Source organism: Glycine soja, chromosome 5 (genome assembly GCF_004193775.1).
Source record: "Glycine soja cultivar W05 chromosome 5, ASM419377v2, whole genome shotgun sequence".
NCBI classification, from domain to species: domain Eukaryota; kingdom Viridiplantae; phylum Streptophyta; class Magnoliopsida; order Fabales; family Fabaceae; genus Glycine; species Glycine soja.
This window is the reverse complement of record NC_041006.1, coordinates 11,433,194-11,447,235: the sequence shown is the minus strand read 5'-3', so window position 1 is coordinate 11,447,235 and position 14,042 is coordinate 11,433,194. Positions and strand designations below refer to the sequence as shown.

Genomic DNA, 14,042 nt, shown 5'->3' with positions numbered 1-14,042 from the left:
ATGAAAATTTCAATTTGTTATTAATATACAATTATATCAAAGCCCTTGCCAATGATAACATGTCTTTTATAAAGTGTGGATTTGGGTTGGAATCTACTATGATGGACATGTTTGGTTGTGGTTTGTAAAAATAATATATGATTTTCATCTTGATTGATGAATATAATAAAATATAAGTCTCTTTTCACAATTTAAGAAAAGAAATTTGTATTTAATCTTCGTACTCTTGAAAAATTAAGTATTTTTTTGTTAAAGATTTAATGAAATTAAATTAAATAATATTCAATAATTTGTAAATATTATCTAATATTATTTAATAAAAGTAAATTAAATAATATTGAAATTTTAATATTATATTTAAATATGAATTTAAAAATAAAATTATGCATTTGGAGGAATTGAATTGCTCCATCCAAAATAAGAATTTGAAAATCCAAAAATTTGAATTGATTTATCCAAATAAATTATTTACAAAACGAAGGAATTTTAAATTAGAACATTTTAAATCTTTTAACATTTGAAATTTTCTAAAATTTTGAAATTTTCTATCGAAACACATGGTTAGCCTTTGCGAAATATTGACATTGAAAGTTTTTCTCCTTATTAGGAAAAAAAGGCAAAACAAATTTTTTTAAAGAAGTTAGTGGTCATATAAAAGGTATAAAAATAAGTAATCATATTAGGAAAAAAAAGGCAAAACAAATTTTTTTAAAGAAGTTAGTGGTCATATAAAAGGTATAAAAATAAGTAATCATATTAACAAAATTGTTGTGCAATTCAGTTATTCAAAGTATGCTCAATAGAAAAATAAAAATAGAAAATAAATGAGTAATTTTTTTTAAATTAATTTATTCATAATGAATTAGTATAATAATATAATATTATTATATTATTTTTCTTAGACCGATTATTTTCAAAGTTTATTTTTGTAGTAGTGAACCAAATATAAAAATAGGACTATCATTCAAGTATTTTATATATAAATAAAATAGTGTAATTTGAATCTTAGACCCTTTATTCGCAAAGTTTATTTTATAAGGCAGTTAAATTGAAACTTAGAATGTAAACATTATCATTTAGGTATCTAAAATACTAAAATACAATGGTTGAGTTTATTTAAATTTAAAAATAAGTATTTTTTAAGAAGCAAATAAAATTTACTTCTTAAAATAAACAAAAAGATTACTTTTTTTAAACCAAAATAATTTAGACAGAAATACTAAAAAACAAAAAAAATATTTATTTTGTTAAAATAAACACTTAATATAAATAAATTTTTAGATACAGTATAGTACTCTCTTCCAACAAATCCTTAATGGTGAATTGATCCATAATTTCATCCTGGGATTATAATCCTCTCGCTTCCAACAAACAGAACAAGCATAGTTGAAACAAGTCAAGTCGGAAGAAAGGGAGAAATGCTGAAGCAAACAATTCAAAGGTGGGAAAGATGCATATCAGCATCAAGAAGAAGGGGTGATGGTCATACGAAACGGAAGAAGCACTTATTTGGCAAATGGGTCAGGAGCATGAGCAGCAGCACCATTCAAAGTAATGATAATAGGACAACCTGGGACAGTGTTCCAAAGGAGAGAGTGGAGTGTGTGGTGATAGGGGCTGGTGTGGTTGGCATCGCAGTGGCAAGAGCCCTAGCACTCAAGGGCAGGGAAGTGTTGGTCGTGGAATCAGCCCCCACCTTTGGAACAGGAACCAGTTCTCGAAACAGTGAGGTTATTCATGCTGGAATCTATTACCCTCTCAACTCTTTCAAGGTTGGTGTGTCCCTTTCCCTTACAATCAAAGTTGTCATTTTTATGTAACCCCACAAAATAAAGTTGCCATGTTTATGCTGTGATTCAAGGCTTTAAGCTGTGGTCACAGTTGGGTTTCGCTGCAATCTTTGATATTATCGAATATTTCAGACAAATGCAGCTGAATGTTTAATGCAATTAGGGACTTGCACCTATAAGTAACATTGATATTGTGGAAAATTGTAGACAAATTGCAGACAACTGGAGACTTACGAAAATCTTAATGCTGCAGCTGAAATTGCAGTTGTAGACCGTCTTTTAATACCTTGTTGTGATTCTGGTTAAGTATTAGTAGGTGAAAAGAGCATATTGGGTATTGGAGACTTAAGTGATTGAGTCATTCATTGACCCAAAAGGCTAGATCATTTAAATTGATAAATTGGGAAGGAGGCAATGTATAAAGAGATTGCATTTTTGCATTTGAACTTCCGGTGAATTCATTAGTTAAACATTCTGACACTTGAGTAAAAAGTTTAAACATTTGACAAGTCATTATGCTCTACTTGTACTGAATAAAGTTGAAGTTATATGGTAGTAACAAACATGATTTGTATTCCTAGCTCGCTTTTTAATCATCAAAAGTGAGTTGTTGCATTGTGTTGGTTACCTAGGTTTAGGCTTTAGGCTATTGTTTATGCAATATAAAGTGAAAATAATGGATAGTTTTCTATGTTTATAACGACTAAAACATATCGTTTACATCATATCTTATACTTGGGAATTTATTTTTGTAGACTCTTTTTCCTGGCAACTAACCAAAACATGTTTACAGCTTTCCCCCCCTTTTGTGTAGACCATAATTCAGTCTATTTTTGCAGGCAATATTTTGTGTAAGGGGAAGAGAAATGTTATATGAGTATTGCTCCAAGCATGATATTCCACATAAACAAATTGGTAAGCTTATAGTGGCTACTCGATCTTCTGAGATTCCAAAGCTAAATGATATTTTAAATTGTGGGATTCAAAATGGGGTTGATGGTTTGAAGATTGTGGATGGTGTTGAGGCCATGAAAATGGAGCCTGAATTGCAATGCGTGAAAGCTATACTATCACCTCTCACTGGGATTGTTGATTCCCATTCTTTAATGCTTTCTTTAGTGGTATGCATTTCTAGCTTCTGGTACAATGTTTTAAAGATGGATTAACACATCCAGATTCATTTTGAATCTATCTATTCTGCAATCAGTTTTTGGTAATTATGCATTTCCTTTATTTTGAGCTAGCATGATATATTGACAGGAATATAAACCCTCATGTTGGTCCAGGGGGAAGCTGAAAATCAAGGAACAACCTTCACATACAATTCGACAGTCATTGGTGGCCATCTTGAAGGAAGTGAGATTTGTCTTCATGTGACAGAAACTGACCGTCTTACAGAATGGAAAGGGACATCAATTTTGCAACCAGAACTACTACTAATTCCTAAACTTGTTGTGAACTCTACAGGCTTAAGTTCCCCTGTCCTTGCAAAGAGATTTAATGGCCCAAAAAGTGGAGTTGTTCCTCCTGCTTACTATGCACGTGGTTGCTACTTCACGTTATCTAATACTAAAAACTCTCCTTTCAGACGTTTGATATATCCTATACCAGAGGATGGTGGCATTGGAGTGCATGTTACTATAGACTTGAATGGTCAGGTCAAGTTTGGCCCAAATGTTGAATGGATTGACAGTGTTGATGATATCTCTAGCTTTCAGAATAAGTAATTCCTAATACCGAGTCATTTGCATGCTTTTGATATATTTTAGTATCTAGTTCTATTGCATGTCTTACTACCTACTTTAGACCCATAGCGACATTTGCTCGTCTGTGAAATGGTTCAATTGAATCAATTCCATGCTCTATAAGCTTGGATTTATTCTGTTGTTACTTGATTGTGTCTGGTTCTATTGCATATCTTACTATTATTTGTAGTTTCTGTTAAACATGCCCAATAGATTATTGACACCTGGAGATCTTTTCTCCATACCACTATTGCAATAACATTTTACCTAGTACTTGAACAATTCTGCTACATGCTTTAACTAACTAACAGATTAGGGTCATAAGATCTTGTTCTTTTTGTTAGCTAGTTGCATGTATAATGAAATCATTTTGTAGTTCCTTACAGAGTCTTACCATGTGGAAGGGTTTATTGTGCTATCTACTTAGAATAGGCATTATCTGTTGACTCTTATCCTATTGATCAAACTAGTGTACAGCTTGGATTTATTCTGCAGTTACTTGTTTGTGTCTGTTAGTGTATCTAATGGTTCTGGACGCCCCTTGAATTATACTTATTGTGTCTTGTGATTTATTTCTTTTTGAGTTTAAGATTGTTATACTTTTAATTTATCTTAAATTTTAAGTGGATAAACAGAAATTTTTCCCTCACTGGAGCTATTTTACATCTGCATATGATCTTAAGCACACAATTTGGATAGTTTTGCCACTGCAGAACTTCTGTTCATGTTTTCCCTTTTCTTTCATGGCGCTTTTTCCATGTATGCCCTTGAAAAAAAAAACCTGTGTTCTGATTACAGAATTGACTTATGTAACCATGGATCCTAGGTATGACTATTCAGTAAATGCAAATCGAGCTGAGCGTTTTTATCCAGAGATAAGAAAGTACTACCCAAATCTGAAGGATGGTTCTCTGGAACCTGGATATTCAGGGATTCGACCTAAACTTTCAGGACCCTTGCAGCCACCTTCTGATTTTGTCATACAGGTTATTTCTAACACTCACTTACTGTTGGCCAACTTTTCTGTTGACAATCTGTACTGAGTCCATTAATTTGATTAGAGAAACAGTATTGTGTAACATGTTAGATTCAATGTTACATTTCGTCCATAAATTTTTTGTAACAGTTCCCTCATTTTGACTGACTGATTTCGTAAACTCCAAAATCCAAATTAGCCCATTGGTCCTGCCACCTCCCGTTAAATATTTATCCGGAAAAGTTCATTTGCTACATTTTTATCATAAATGAAATAGATTGGCATTCTTATCCTACTACTATCTTTTACACATCATTTTGACTATTTGATTTCGCGTGATCCATGTAGCCGACCTCACCTAGTAGGATAAGGCTTTGCTGATGTTGTAACAAGGGCTATTACACATACAATAGACTTTGTTTATCAGTAATGAATATTGATATATTAGCATTGAAGTGTTCCAGGAGGCAACCTGGTATAATGATGACTTTCTATTAGGGAACAGTGAAAATATGCGACATTATTGACTGTAAATGCACAACCTAATTAAGGACATGCAAAAAAATATTTCTGATCAGTCACATTCACATTATATCCTTATTGGATTCTGTATAGATAAATTGACTTTAGTAACAGTTCTGTTTGGAACTATAATGTCACTAATTTGAAGCTACTCCTGCTTTTTATCTTTCTTTTTTTTGCGGTGGGGGGCGGGGGCCTTTAATTTTTCTTAGAGCCGCACATCCTCCTCAACAGCGTCTACTATAACACATTTATTTCAGGAACTTTAAGATAACTCTCCTGGTTCAAACTTCAAATGTAATTTTATAAAACTTTGCAAGAGTGTCCAGTCCAGCAATTTTTTATTGGTTAAATTAGTTTTTTGACTAAATTGAATCTAAAAAATCAATTAGAGGACCAAAAAACTAATTTAACTTTTTTATTTGTGAACAGAACTGGGAAAAAAAAAACAGAAGCTCTTCTTACCTAGCAGGCTAGCATTCCAATCAGTATCTTGTATATAACTTTTACGTAACAAATAAATAAAGATGGAATAAGGCAGTAATAATTTTGAAATTTGTTAATCATGCTCATCTACTGGGCTATCAGCTGTTTTATCATTACATGTTTTATGAGTGAATGATTGAGTGGTCTGTGCATACTGTTAGTATACAGTGAAGTTTTGTTAGCAATGCTCCAAATTTACACATGCCATCACTATTCCTTTTTTTAAAAAAAATTCATTCCAAACAACCTACTTGTAAGGTTCTACTGTAAGTGGTAGGAGTTGTTGGATTTTCTACATTTTAACTGTACATTTGCATATTTGGTCTTACTTTTGTTTCATTTATGCAGGGAGAGGACATTCATGGAGTACCTGGTCTTATTAATCTTTTTGGAATCGAGTCACCCGGTTTAACATCAAGCATGGCAATTGCAGAATTTATTTCTACGAGGTTTTTGTGATGATCCAGGCATAAAGCGTGAAACATGTAGATACTGGACAACATTGAAATTTGAAAATCAAATTGTTACTACCTTTGGTCTTATAAACAGGACTGGAGGTAGTATTATACTTGAATGTTTGGTTTAACTTATTTTGAAAAAGGTTTAATTATTTATTTAGTTCCCTAGTTTCCCAACTTATCCTTTGTAGTTCTTATGGTTAAATGGATTTTTTAATCTCTAAAGTTTACATTTTAATTCTTAAAAAATCTCTATCGTTAAATTTTTTTAATTTCGTTAGTTAGAATTTTAACGGCATAAATCTTTTGGGAATTAAAATGTAAATTTTAGGGATTAAAAATATTCACTTATTTATTATAGGGACTAAAATGAATAAGTTTAGAAATTGTAGAGATTAAATGGATAATTAAATCTTTAAAAAATAATGGCTTGTATTTGTCAATTTGATGTGAATTTTTTAAAAAAGTGATTAATTCAATTAATAAACTTTATCAAACATGCCATAAGTCTTGCAATTATAAGCTAAGATTGAGTGCATGATAGAAGAAAAGTAGAAAATACAAATAATGCTATTTACATATAAATGCAGCAAACAAAATTGTGAACAATAGTTTTTGTTGGAATCAAACTTGAATGTAAACCATCATTTACCAAAACAATGTAAAGCCATATATTTACCGAAGTGATACAGCAATTCTATAAAATATAAATATGTTCCATACTCGCTGAATTGAATAAAAAATTATTCCAAATTTTTATGAGACGCTGTATAAATTTATATAGAATTAAAGATGCTGAGGTTGGTGTCATTTTTATTCGAGTTTCAAGCTTATTGTGAGGACTTTTGGTAACCTGGATCTTAAAGAAATTTATTCGAGTTGGACCAGTATGTGTAAACCCAAAAACATGGAAGGATTGGGTTTTAGACACTTTCAATCTTTTAGTGATGCTCTCTTGGCTTCACAATGTTGGGCTGCAAGTGATGCAACAATTTTTTTTCTCTTACTTTTGTAGGTAAATGAATTGGAATACTTTTATATTTGATGAGGTTACAATGCCAACTAGATAGGAAAATATAGATTAGAATATTTTTATACTTGGCGAGTTACAATACTTCAGTTATTTCTATTTTTCAAACATATCAGTCAAAAAATAAAAAAATGTACAATAGAATCATGAGTGATTCTATTGTATAATATACAACGAAATCGTGATTCCATTGTACTATGGGCACAAAGAAAAAATTGTACAATGAAAGTATGATTCCCTGTACACAATGTACATCAAAATCTTACTTTCGTTGTACATTCTTTGTTAACTCCCACATGCACAATGAAATCGTGATTTCATTGTGCATTTTTTTTCACAAACCTAGTTACACAATAAAATCACATTTCCGCTGCATTAGGTGGGTGTGAAAAAAATGTACAAAGGAATTGCGACTTTGTTGCACAATGTTTTTTGCACTACCACTAGTGCAACAAAAGTGTATCTCCATTGTGCGTTGTGAGGAAGGGTGTTTCTGGAAATTTTGAAAGTTGGTAGGGGCCAATAGCAACTGTGTTGGGCCCAATAACAACACCCTATTTGCTTCTTCCTAAAGTTATTATCAATGGCCTTTTTCTATTGAGTATTGGTATTCTTATCACCCACTTTCTTTCAACTTACTTCCACCCCATTTTTTTCCCTCTATTTCTCTCTACTTTTTCCATCACATTATATATTATTATGTATTATTTTTACTTTCTATTTTTCATTTGTGGACAAAAACATTGCTCATCATTCTGTTGAGACTTGAGAGCACAGGTCAAAACATATTTATGAATTAATATTAATAATATCATACAAGGAACTCAGAATAACTATCTTCATCAGCATGTGCTCTTCATGGCTGTACTAAAATTGTTTGCTTCATCCTTGCAGAAGCAAAGCCACCAAGTTTATCTAACTAATATGTTAGATAAGAGAGACAGTCACTGAATTAATTAGAGAAAAAAAAACCTAAGGTATTGTTCTTATTCTTATCTATGAAGTTCATGTTAGACTTGTGCAGTTTCCTAACGCGTCCTATTCAAACGTTTTTGAGATTTTATATATGAAGATGCCCCACAAGTTAATATTTACGAGACAATTGTTATATATTTTTGACACTTTTTCTTTAATAAATCTACATATTATTAGCATGATTTTTTTTATCATATCATAATATTTACCAGTGTCGTCAGTAACAAATCTATGTCTTAAAATGTTACACTGAAAAACTGTTATGCTTAATTCACGAAGAATACATTTTTTTTTTCTAACACAATCGCTATTATTCGCTAATATTGATTGGAAATCATGAAATCATAGATGAGACTTGTTTAATAAAAAATGGGACATATAATTTCATAATTCCCACAAATGGATCCGAAATTAGAGTAAGTATATTTATAGAGCAGCTTAAATTGTAAGCAAAACTTATCAAAATATACATAAGAGGTAAACATTAGTAGAATAGAGCAAGCTGGGGAGAACTGATAGCATCACAAACAACTACCCTGAGAACAATAGCCTCACAACTGTATCCAAACTTGAAAAGAGCAAAATGCACATGAGAACTATGTGATGTGATAGCATGAACAAGAATTAGGAACTTATTGCAATTAAGATATCAAAAGATGGCTGAACTAGTTCTGCGAAGCTGATGCTTAGGCTTAGGCTCAGGTGGTGGAACTGATGGCAATGCCCTCTCCATCTCCTGTGACAAGGAAAAACGTTAGTCAATAAAATCCTGTTTGATTACACCGCTCTATCAAGTAGAAGAAAATAAAAAGGTAAAATGAACTAAACTTTTATCTTAAGTTAAAATCAACCTGTACATAACTTTTATAGAAATTCTCTCATCTAACTTCTCAAAAAGCTGAGATACATAATAAGTTGATTCTAACTTGCAAAAAAAGTTTTGATTCTTTTTGTTTTTATTTTCATTTCAGATAAGTGCTTACTTGAGAATTTATCCAAACATAGCCTAAGTTGTCATGACATAAATAAGAAATACTCCAAAAGTTTAAACTATTAGGGAAAGGCAAGTGAATTGTTTTATTATATCTCTTAACTATCTAAAAAATTCCACAAGTAGAATAAAAACAACAGTGTAGTACACGGCAAACTCAAAGGACCAGTCCACTACACACCATATTGTTGGTTCAAAGATGATTTTTTATTGGTAAAGTCATGTCATAGAGAGCTATGTGCTGCTTCAAATTCTAAGATCCTAAATACGGTTCTAGATTATAACTGGTTATAAATATTTATCCTGAACTACTTTCAATTTTAAATCAGGTAATCCTCTTAGACTCTTTGTAGATGTAAGCGTAACCACAATAATCTAGAATGGTTAAGTTTTCAGAGAGGAAAAAAAAAATGTTAGCAACTCCATCCTCCAGGACTGAGATTGAAACTATTCCCCTGAGCTTTACATTTTTGGGACCTCCACTCTTCATTGAAGTTGCATTAGAAGAAACTGGATAGCTGTTAAGGTTCCTTGAAGTTTTGTGAAGTTGTGAAGAATAAATAGAACCCAATAGCTTGGGATAATTACAAAAACAAACAAAAAGAGCAAAAGGGTTTAGGCCAAAATAGAGACCTAAAAGTTTTGATGGATGGATCATTAACCATGCATAAAATTAAATTGATGGATTGGATCCATTCATTTATTATTATTCTATTTTTTGTAATGGAAGGATTGGATGTATTTACTTGTGGATAGATTGGATGGATGGTGGATAAATGGATTCATTTGCCACCCCTAGTTTTAGGTCTCTCACATAGGCTAAAACTATGGGAAATCATATGAAGGTTTCTCTCACATTCAATTTATTGTGATGAACACTATATTAGATGATTATAAATGGGATAATGAGATAGGTTGGGGACATAGTTCTGACAACTAAATGCTGCAAATCATTATAGAACAGTATCACTGAATAACACTGTTTAATTTTTTTAGCATTCTCATGTCTTCTTTTTCACTGTGGTGTTGATTTTCATCAAATTGACTTCGAATATATCAGTAAGCAAAACTGCAAATAAAATGGTTAGACCACTGGACAAATCTTCTAGAAGCCACAACATATCAAAGTAAAACTAGATTTGGCTGTCTTAGCCAATGTGCATTATCAACTTCGACATTTGAAGTCATCAATCTGCTTTTTTTTTTTTTCTTTTTTCATGTAAGCAAAGGAAGATAGAATTCCCAGTCCCAGGTTTTCAAAAAAATTAAATACTTGGAGCTAGTATTTATCACCAGAGTTAGAAAGAATGAAAGATATTATGAGGTTTTAAATGTGAAATTACTAGCAATCTAGGGTTAAAATCTTTTCAGATGGACTCATTACTCCCAGTTCAAAGTTCTTTTCAGAGTACAGTACATTGGTAGAGAAGCTCGCTGAACTACCTTATGATCTTTCATAGCACTTTTTTGTTTACCAGATATAACCTCAAAAGCCTAGAGCATTCCACATTTTAAAGATTTTAAAGTCTGCTACCAGTAAGATATCAAAATCAAATAACTCTGTCTAAATAACACAGGAAACATGAAAATTTTGTAATATCAACGCAATGTTTGATTGGAACTAAGTATTTAGCAAAGGTACTCTAATAAATGGTTCAAACTACACTGTTTGCAATTAATACGCCCTTGAAACAAGCACTTCACAAATGAAGTACACATATAAACACTAAATATTTTTATTTCACCTTTCCACAATGACTTCCCTAGCCACGATTACAAAAGACAGAGAACAAAGTAAAAAATGAAATATTCACATGGCCAATCAGTGAAGTTTTCTGCAACTTATAAATTGCCAACTTCTAATAGGATGCATTATGGTTGTAAGGGAAGAGGAAATTTCGCTTAACCCTGACAAAATCTTCTATTTTATTTTTGGTTAATATTCGACACTTCAATGCAAAAACACACATTTATACGAAAACTGTAGATCCAAATGCAATTAAAATACTAAAGAATCATAATAGCAATAAAGACCAGCCTATCTTAGAAGTCCAACTAGTTTAAACTTTAAACATTCTTATTATTTGTTGAGCCTAATCCCAATATTATTTTTCCATTTAAATAAAAGAATAATTCATCAGTTACCTTCTTTTTTAACACCAATTATGATTAATAACTAGAGACCTTATGGGATGGTTCACTACAGACATGTCGATTTGTTTACAATTTATTCCATCAACTGCGGGATATAATATACTACATAGTTCATACCTACAAACTCACTTTTCAGTGTCATAAATTACATGCCTAATCCAAGATATCACAACCAATAGTACACTAGAGACAAGCTTTGGCCAGATGAAATCTTTTCTAGCAACAAGCATTTCAGCCATACACTTTCCTGCCAAGATGGCAGGCCGCAAGCCATGAAGAGATGTGACTAACAAATATTTCATCAAACAAGAAAAAAATAAAAATGCAAAAGCAAAGGCATAGAATTAGAAACATACATTCAGTCTTCTAAGCCTTTCATTCTCCTCTTCTAATCGTGAAACTTTAATCTCCAGTTCTTGTGTGTATGCCTGTCCATTGACATAGATAAGACCTTGTATCAAATTAAAAAAAAACAAATAGATTTCAAAGAAATAACACCACACACTCACACACAAATGTATATAACCTGTCTTCTTGCCCGTGACCGAGCAGCAGATTCCCTATTTTTAATCATCCTCTTCTGCCTCCTCTCCACAGTTTTCTCCACCACAATACCAGAGACACCCCTTTTTCGACCCAGAGTTTGTGTATCAGACAACGCACCCTTTAAAGAAGCCGGTGTCTCAGAGTATGCTGCATCCAAAACCAGATTCACTCCAACCTGGAAAGGCTGCTGAATGGCATGGCCTGCCACATAACCCCCCATCACATTCGGCTGCTGCACCGAAGAAGGGAGCTGCTGGTATTGCAACCAATGACCATGTTGTGAGGAAGCCCCATTTGAATCAACCCCTGACATGGCCCTGTCCTTGGTGGTAGGCAAAGCTTCAGCAATCACTCCAGCCTTCACCAAGAAGTCCTCCAGAGTCATCTCACCCAGTGTAGCTTGCCTTTCCTGGATTTTCTTATCCCTATTAGTGACCTTCTTCAGTTGCATATCTCTCCAAACCTCATGAACAGTTTTCCTGCTAAGATCCCTAGACAAAGTTAGGCTCACATGAGGATTCAGAGAGGAGCCGAAAGCAGCAGCCTCACCATGCTGCATGTTAGCATCACCACCACCAACACCAAAGTCCAAGCCAGAGGCCTCACCACCACTAGCTTCAGCACTCCACACACTCTTCAGCAACTCATCAAGATTCATGCTGCCAAGTGGCTTCCCCAAATTCCCAAGCTGGTTATGCACCTCATCAAGGGTCAGATTATACAAGGGCCCTTGCCTAACAAAAGGGGTAGTGGTAGTAGTAGTAGTCTTTGGCTCTTGCACTGCCCCACCTTGAGATCCCATTCTTCTCAACCTCAACAAGACAAACTTACAATTTTATATCATACATCTCCAAAGCTCCTCAGAAAGCACCTCAAATTCATTTTAGTACCCCCCCTCCAAATATGAAAGCACAAAAAGAAAACAAAGATAAAAATGAAAAAGGGACAGAATACACCCTAATACACCCTGAAACCAATTCTAATTCCTTATTACAAACACAAACCAGTTTCTTTGAGCTTTTGGAGATTTGATAACAGGCACTCACAAAGACAAAGCAAGTAAATTTGACGTGGGGTTTGGAAATGGTGGGTGAAAATTGGTCCCAAAAGAAAATAAAAAAGATAAGCCAGATCAGATTTCAAGGAATCAATGTTATACAGAATAGATGCTCCACACACCAACATAGGATGGCAGAGGCACTTGAGAGCAAAGCAAAAGATAAAAGCCATCAACTAATCATCATGAATGTCATTTCCATCATTATCACCACTGTGCATTAGAGAAATAAAAACCCAAACTTAATCCTACAGAAACCTCAGCACAAACAAAACCACTTCTGGTCATGAAAACAGAACAGCTGAACATTCCCTGCTGAGACAACATTGCTCATTACACTATCAAGCAAAAAGGGTGATTGAGTTTTCTCCTTTTCCACTTCAAATAAAATATAAAATAAAAAATTCATTAGCGAATAAAGAAATTTTGGAAACGGTTGAAAGAGTAGACAGTTCTAGTTCGGATTAATGAGCTTAGAACAAAACCAAAATCTTAGGAGGGTCACTCCACTTTCAGTAGTATTTTTACTTGCAGAAGTACCAAATTTGAACGTTCAAACGTCTAAACAAAATGGGCATTTCAAATTTTTCTTTGAAAGTGGAGACATCAGTGCACACCAAGCAAGGTGGAATAAATATTAAAAAAACTATCATTATTATCGTTATTATTATTATATGGAAGAGGCACTACCTTTTCTCTCTCACTAGTTTTTTTTTTTTTTACTTAATAGAAAATATTAAAATTAAAATGATAAAGATGGATGTGTTTAAGTGATGACTCAGCTGATAAAGGCAAGTTTCTCGAAACTTTTTAACTACAAAGAAGAAACAACATTAGTGTTATTAATTAATTTTTTTATACATTATCTAATGAGGGTAGCTCATATGATCATAATACATGATAATTTAGTAGGGGAAGACGTACAGGAATAGATCCAGGAATCTATTAAGGAGGAAGTTGATTTTTTAAATTTTTTTTAAAGTTTAACTTTTAATAAATAATATTTTTAAAATATTTATTATTTTTATAGAAATTCACTTTTATCTTAAATGATAATAATTTTAATTGTTATCATAATAACAACAAACACAAGTTTTATATAATTTTAGTTATAAGTTTAATCATTGTCATAATAACAACAACCACAACTATTTTTACACTATCTAACTTTAACCATCATTTTTTATATCATATAAAATCAGCTTTCACACAATTTTACACTTAATAACTTAAAAATACATAAGAAATACTAAGGGGAGCAAGGGTGATTACTTGCCCCCTTGTAACATCCTGGAAATTTCTACCCGGAATT

General features: G+C 32.7%; 2 protein-coding genes across 2 annotated transcripts; one reads left to right on the top strand and one right to left on the bottom strand.

The window, feature by feature from the left end:
* The first annotated feature begins 1,309 nt into the window (after positions 1 to 1,309).
* LOC114412325 (L-2-hydroxyglutarate dehydrogenase, mitochondrial) lies at positions 1,310 to 6,158 on the top strand. Its single transcript, XM_028376157.1, has 5 exons — positions 1,310 to 1,772; positions 2,630 to 2,911; positions 3,077 to 3,513; positions 4,362 to 4,521; positions 5,868 to 6,158. The coding sequence occupies exons 1-5, from the start codon at positions 1,419 to 1,421 to the stop codon at positions 5,976 to 5,978; spliced, it is 1,344 nt and encodes a 447-aa protein (XP_028231958.1). The 5' UTR covers positions 1,310 to 1,418; the 3' UTR covers positions 5,979 to 6,158.
* A 2,224-nt stretch (positions 6,159 to 8,382) lies between these two features.
* LOC114412324 (ABSCISIC ACID-INSENSITIVE 5-like protein 2) lies at positions 8,383 to 13,335 on the bottom strand. The gene is made up of 3 exons (XM_028376156.1): positions 11,654 to 13,335; positions 11,484 to 11,555; positions 8,383 to 8,718 (listed from the first exon to the last, which is right to left on the bottom strand). The coding sequence occupies exons 1-3, from the start codon at positions 12,473 to 12,475 to the stop codon at positions 8,632 to 8,634; spliced, it is 981 nt and encodes a 326-aa protein (XP_028231957.1). The 5' UTR covers positions 12,476 to 13,335; the 3' UTR covers positions 8,383 to 8,631.
* Between the last annotated feature and the right edge of the window lie 707 nt (positions 13,336 to 14,042).

Bases quoted from the DNA above. Each gene is read 5' to 3' on its own strand.
- LOC114412325 (XM_028376157.1), top strand. From the start codon at position 1,419: ATGCTGAAGCAAACAATTCAAAGGTGGGAAAGATGCATATCAGCATCA. The intron at 1,773-2,629 runs GTTGGTGTGTCC...CTATTTTTGCAG, and splicing joins ACCCTCTCAACTCTTTCAAG to GCAATATTTTGTGTAAGGGG. The intron at 4,522-5,867 runs GTTATTTCTAAC...TCATTTATGCAG, and splicing joins CTTCTGATTTTGTCATACAG to GGAGAGGACATTCATGGAGT.
- LOC114412324 (XM_028376156.1), bottom strand. From the start codon at position 12,475: ATGGGATCTCAAGGTGGGGCAGTGCAAGAGCCAAAGACTACTACTACT. The intron at 11,556-11,653 runs GTTATATACATT...GTCAATGGACAG, and splicing joins GGTCACGGGCAAGAAGACAG to GCATACACACAAGAACTGGA. The intron at 8,719-11,483 runs GTATGTTTCTAA...TCCTTGTCACAG, and splicing joins AAAGGCTTAGAAGACTGAAT to GAGATGGAGAGGGCATTGCC.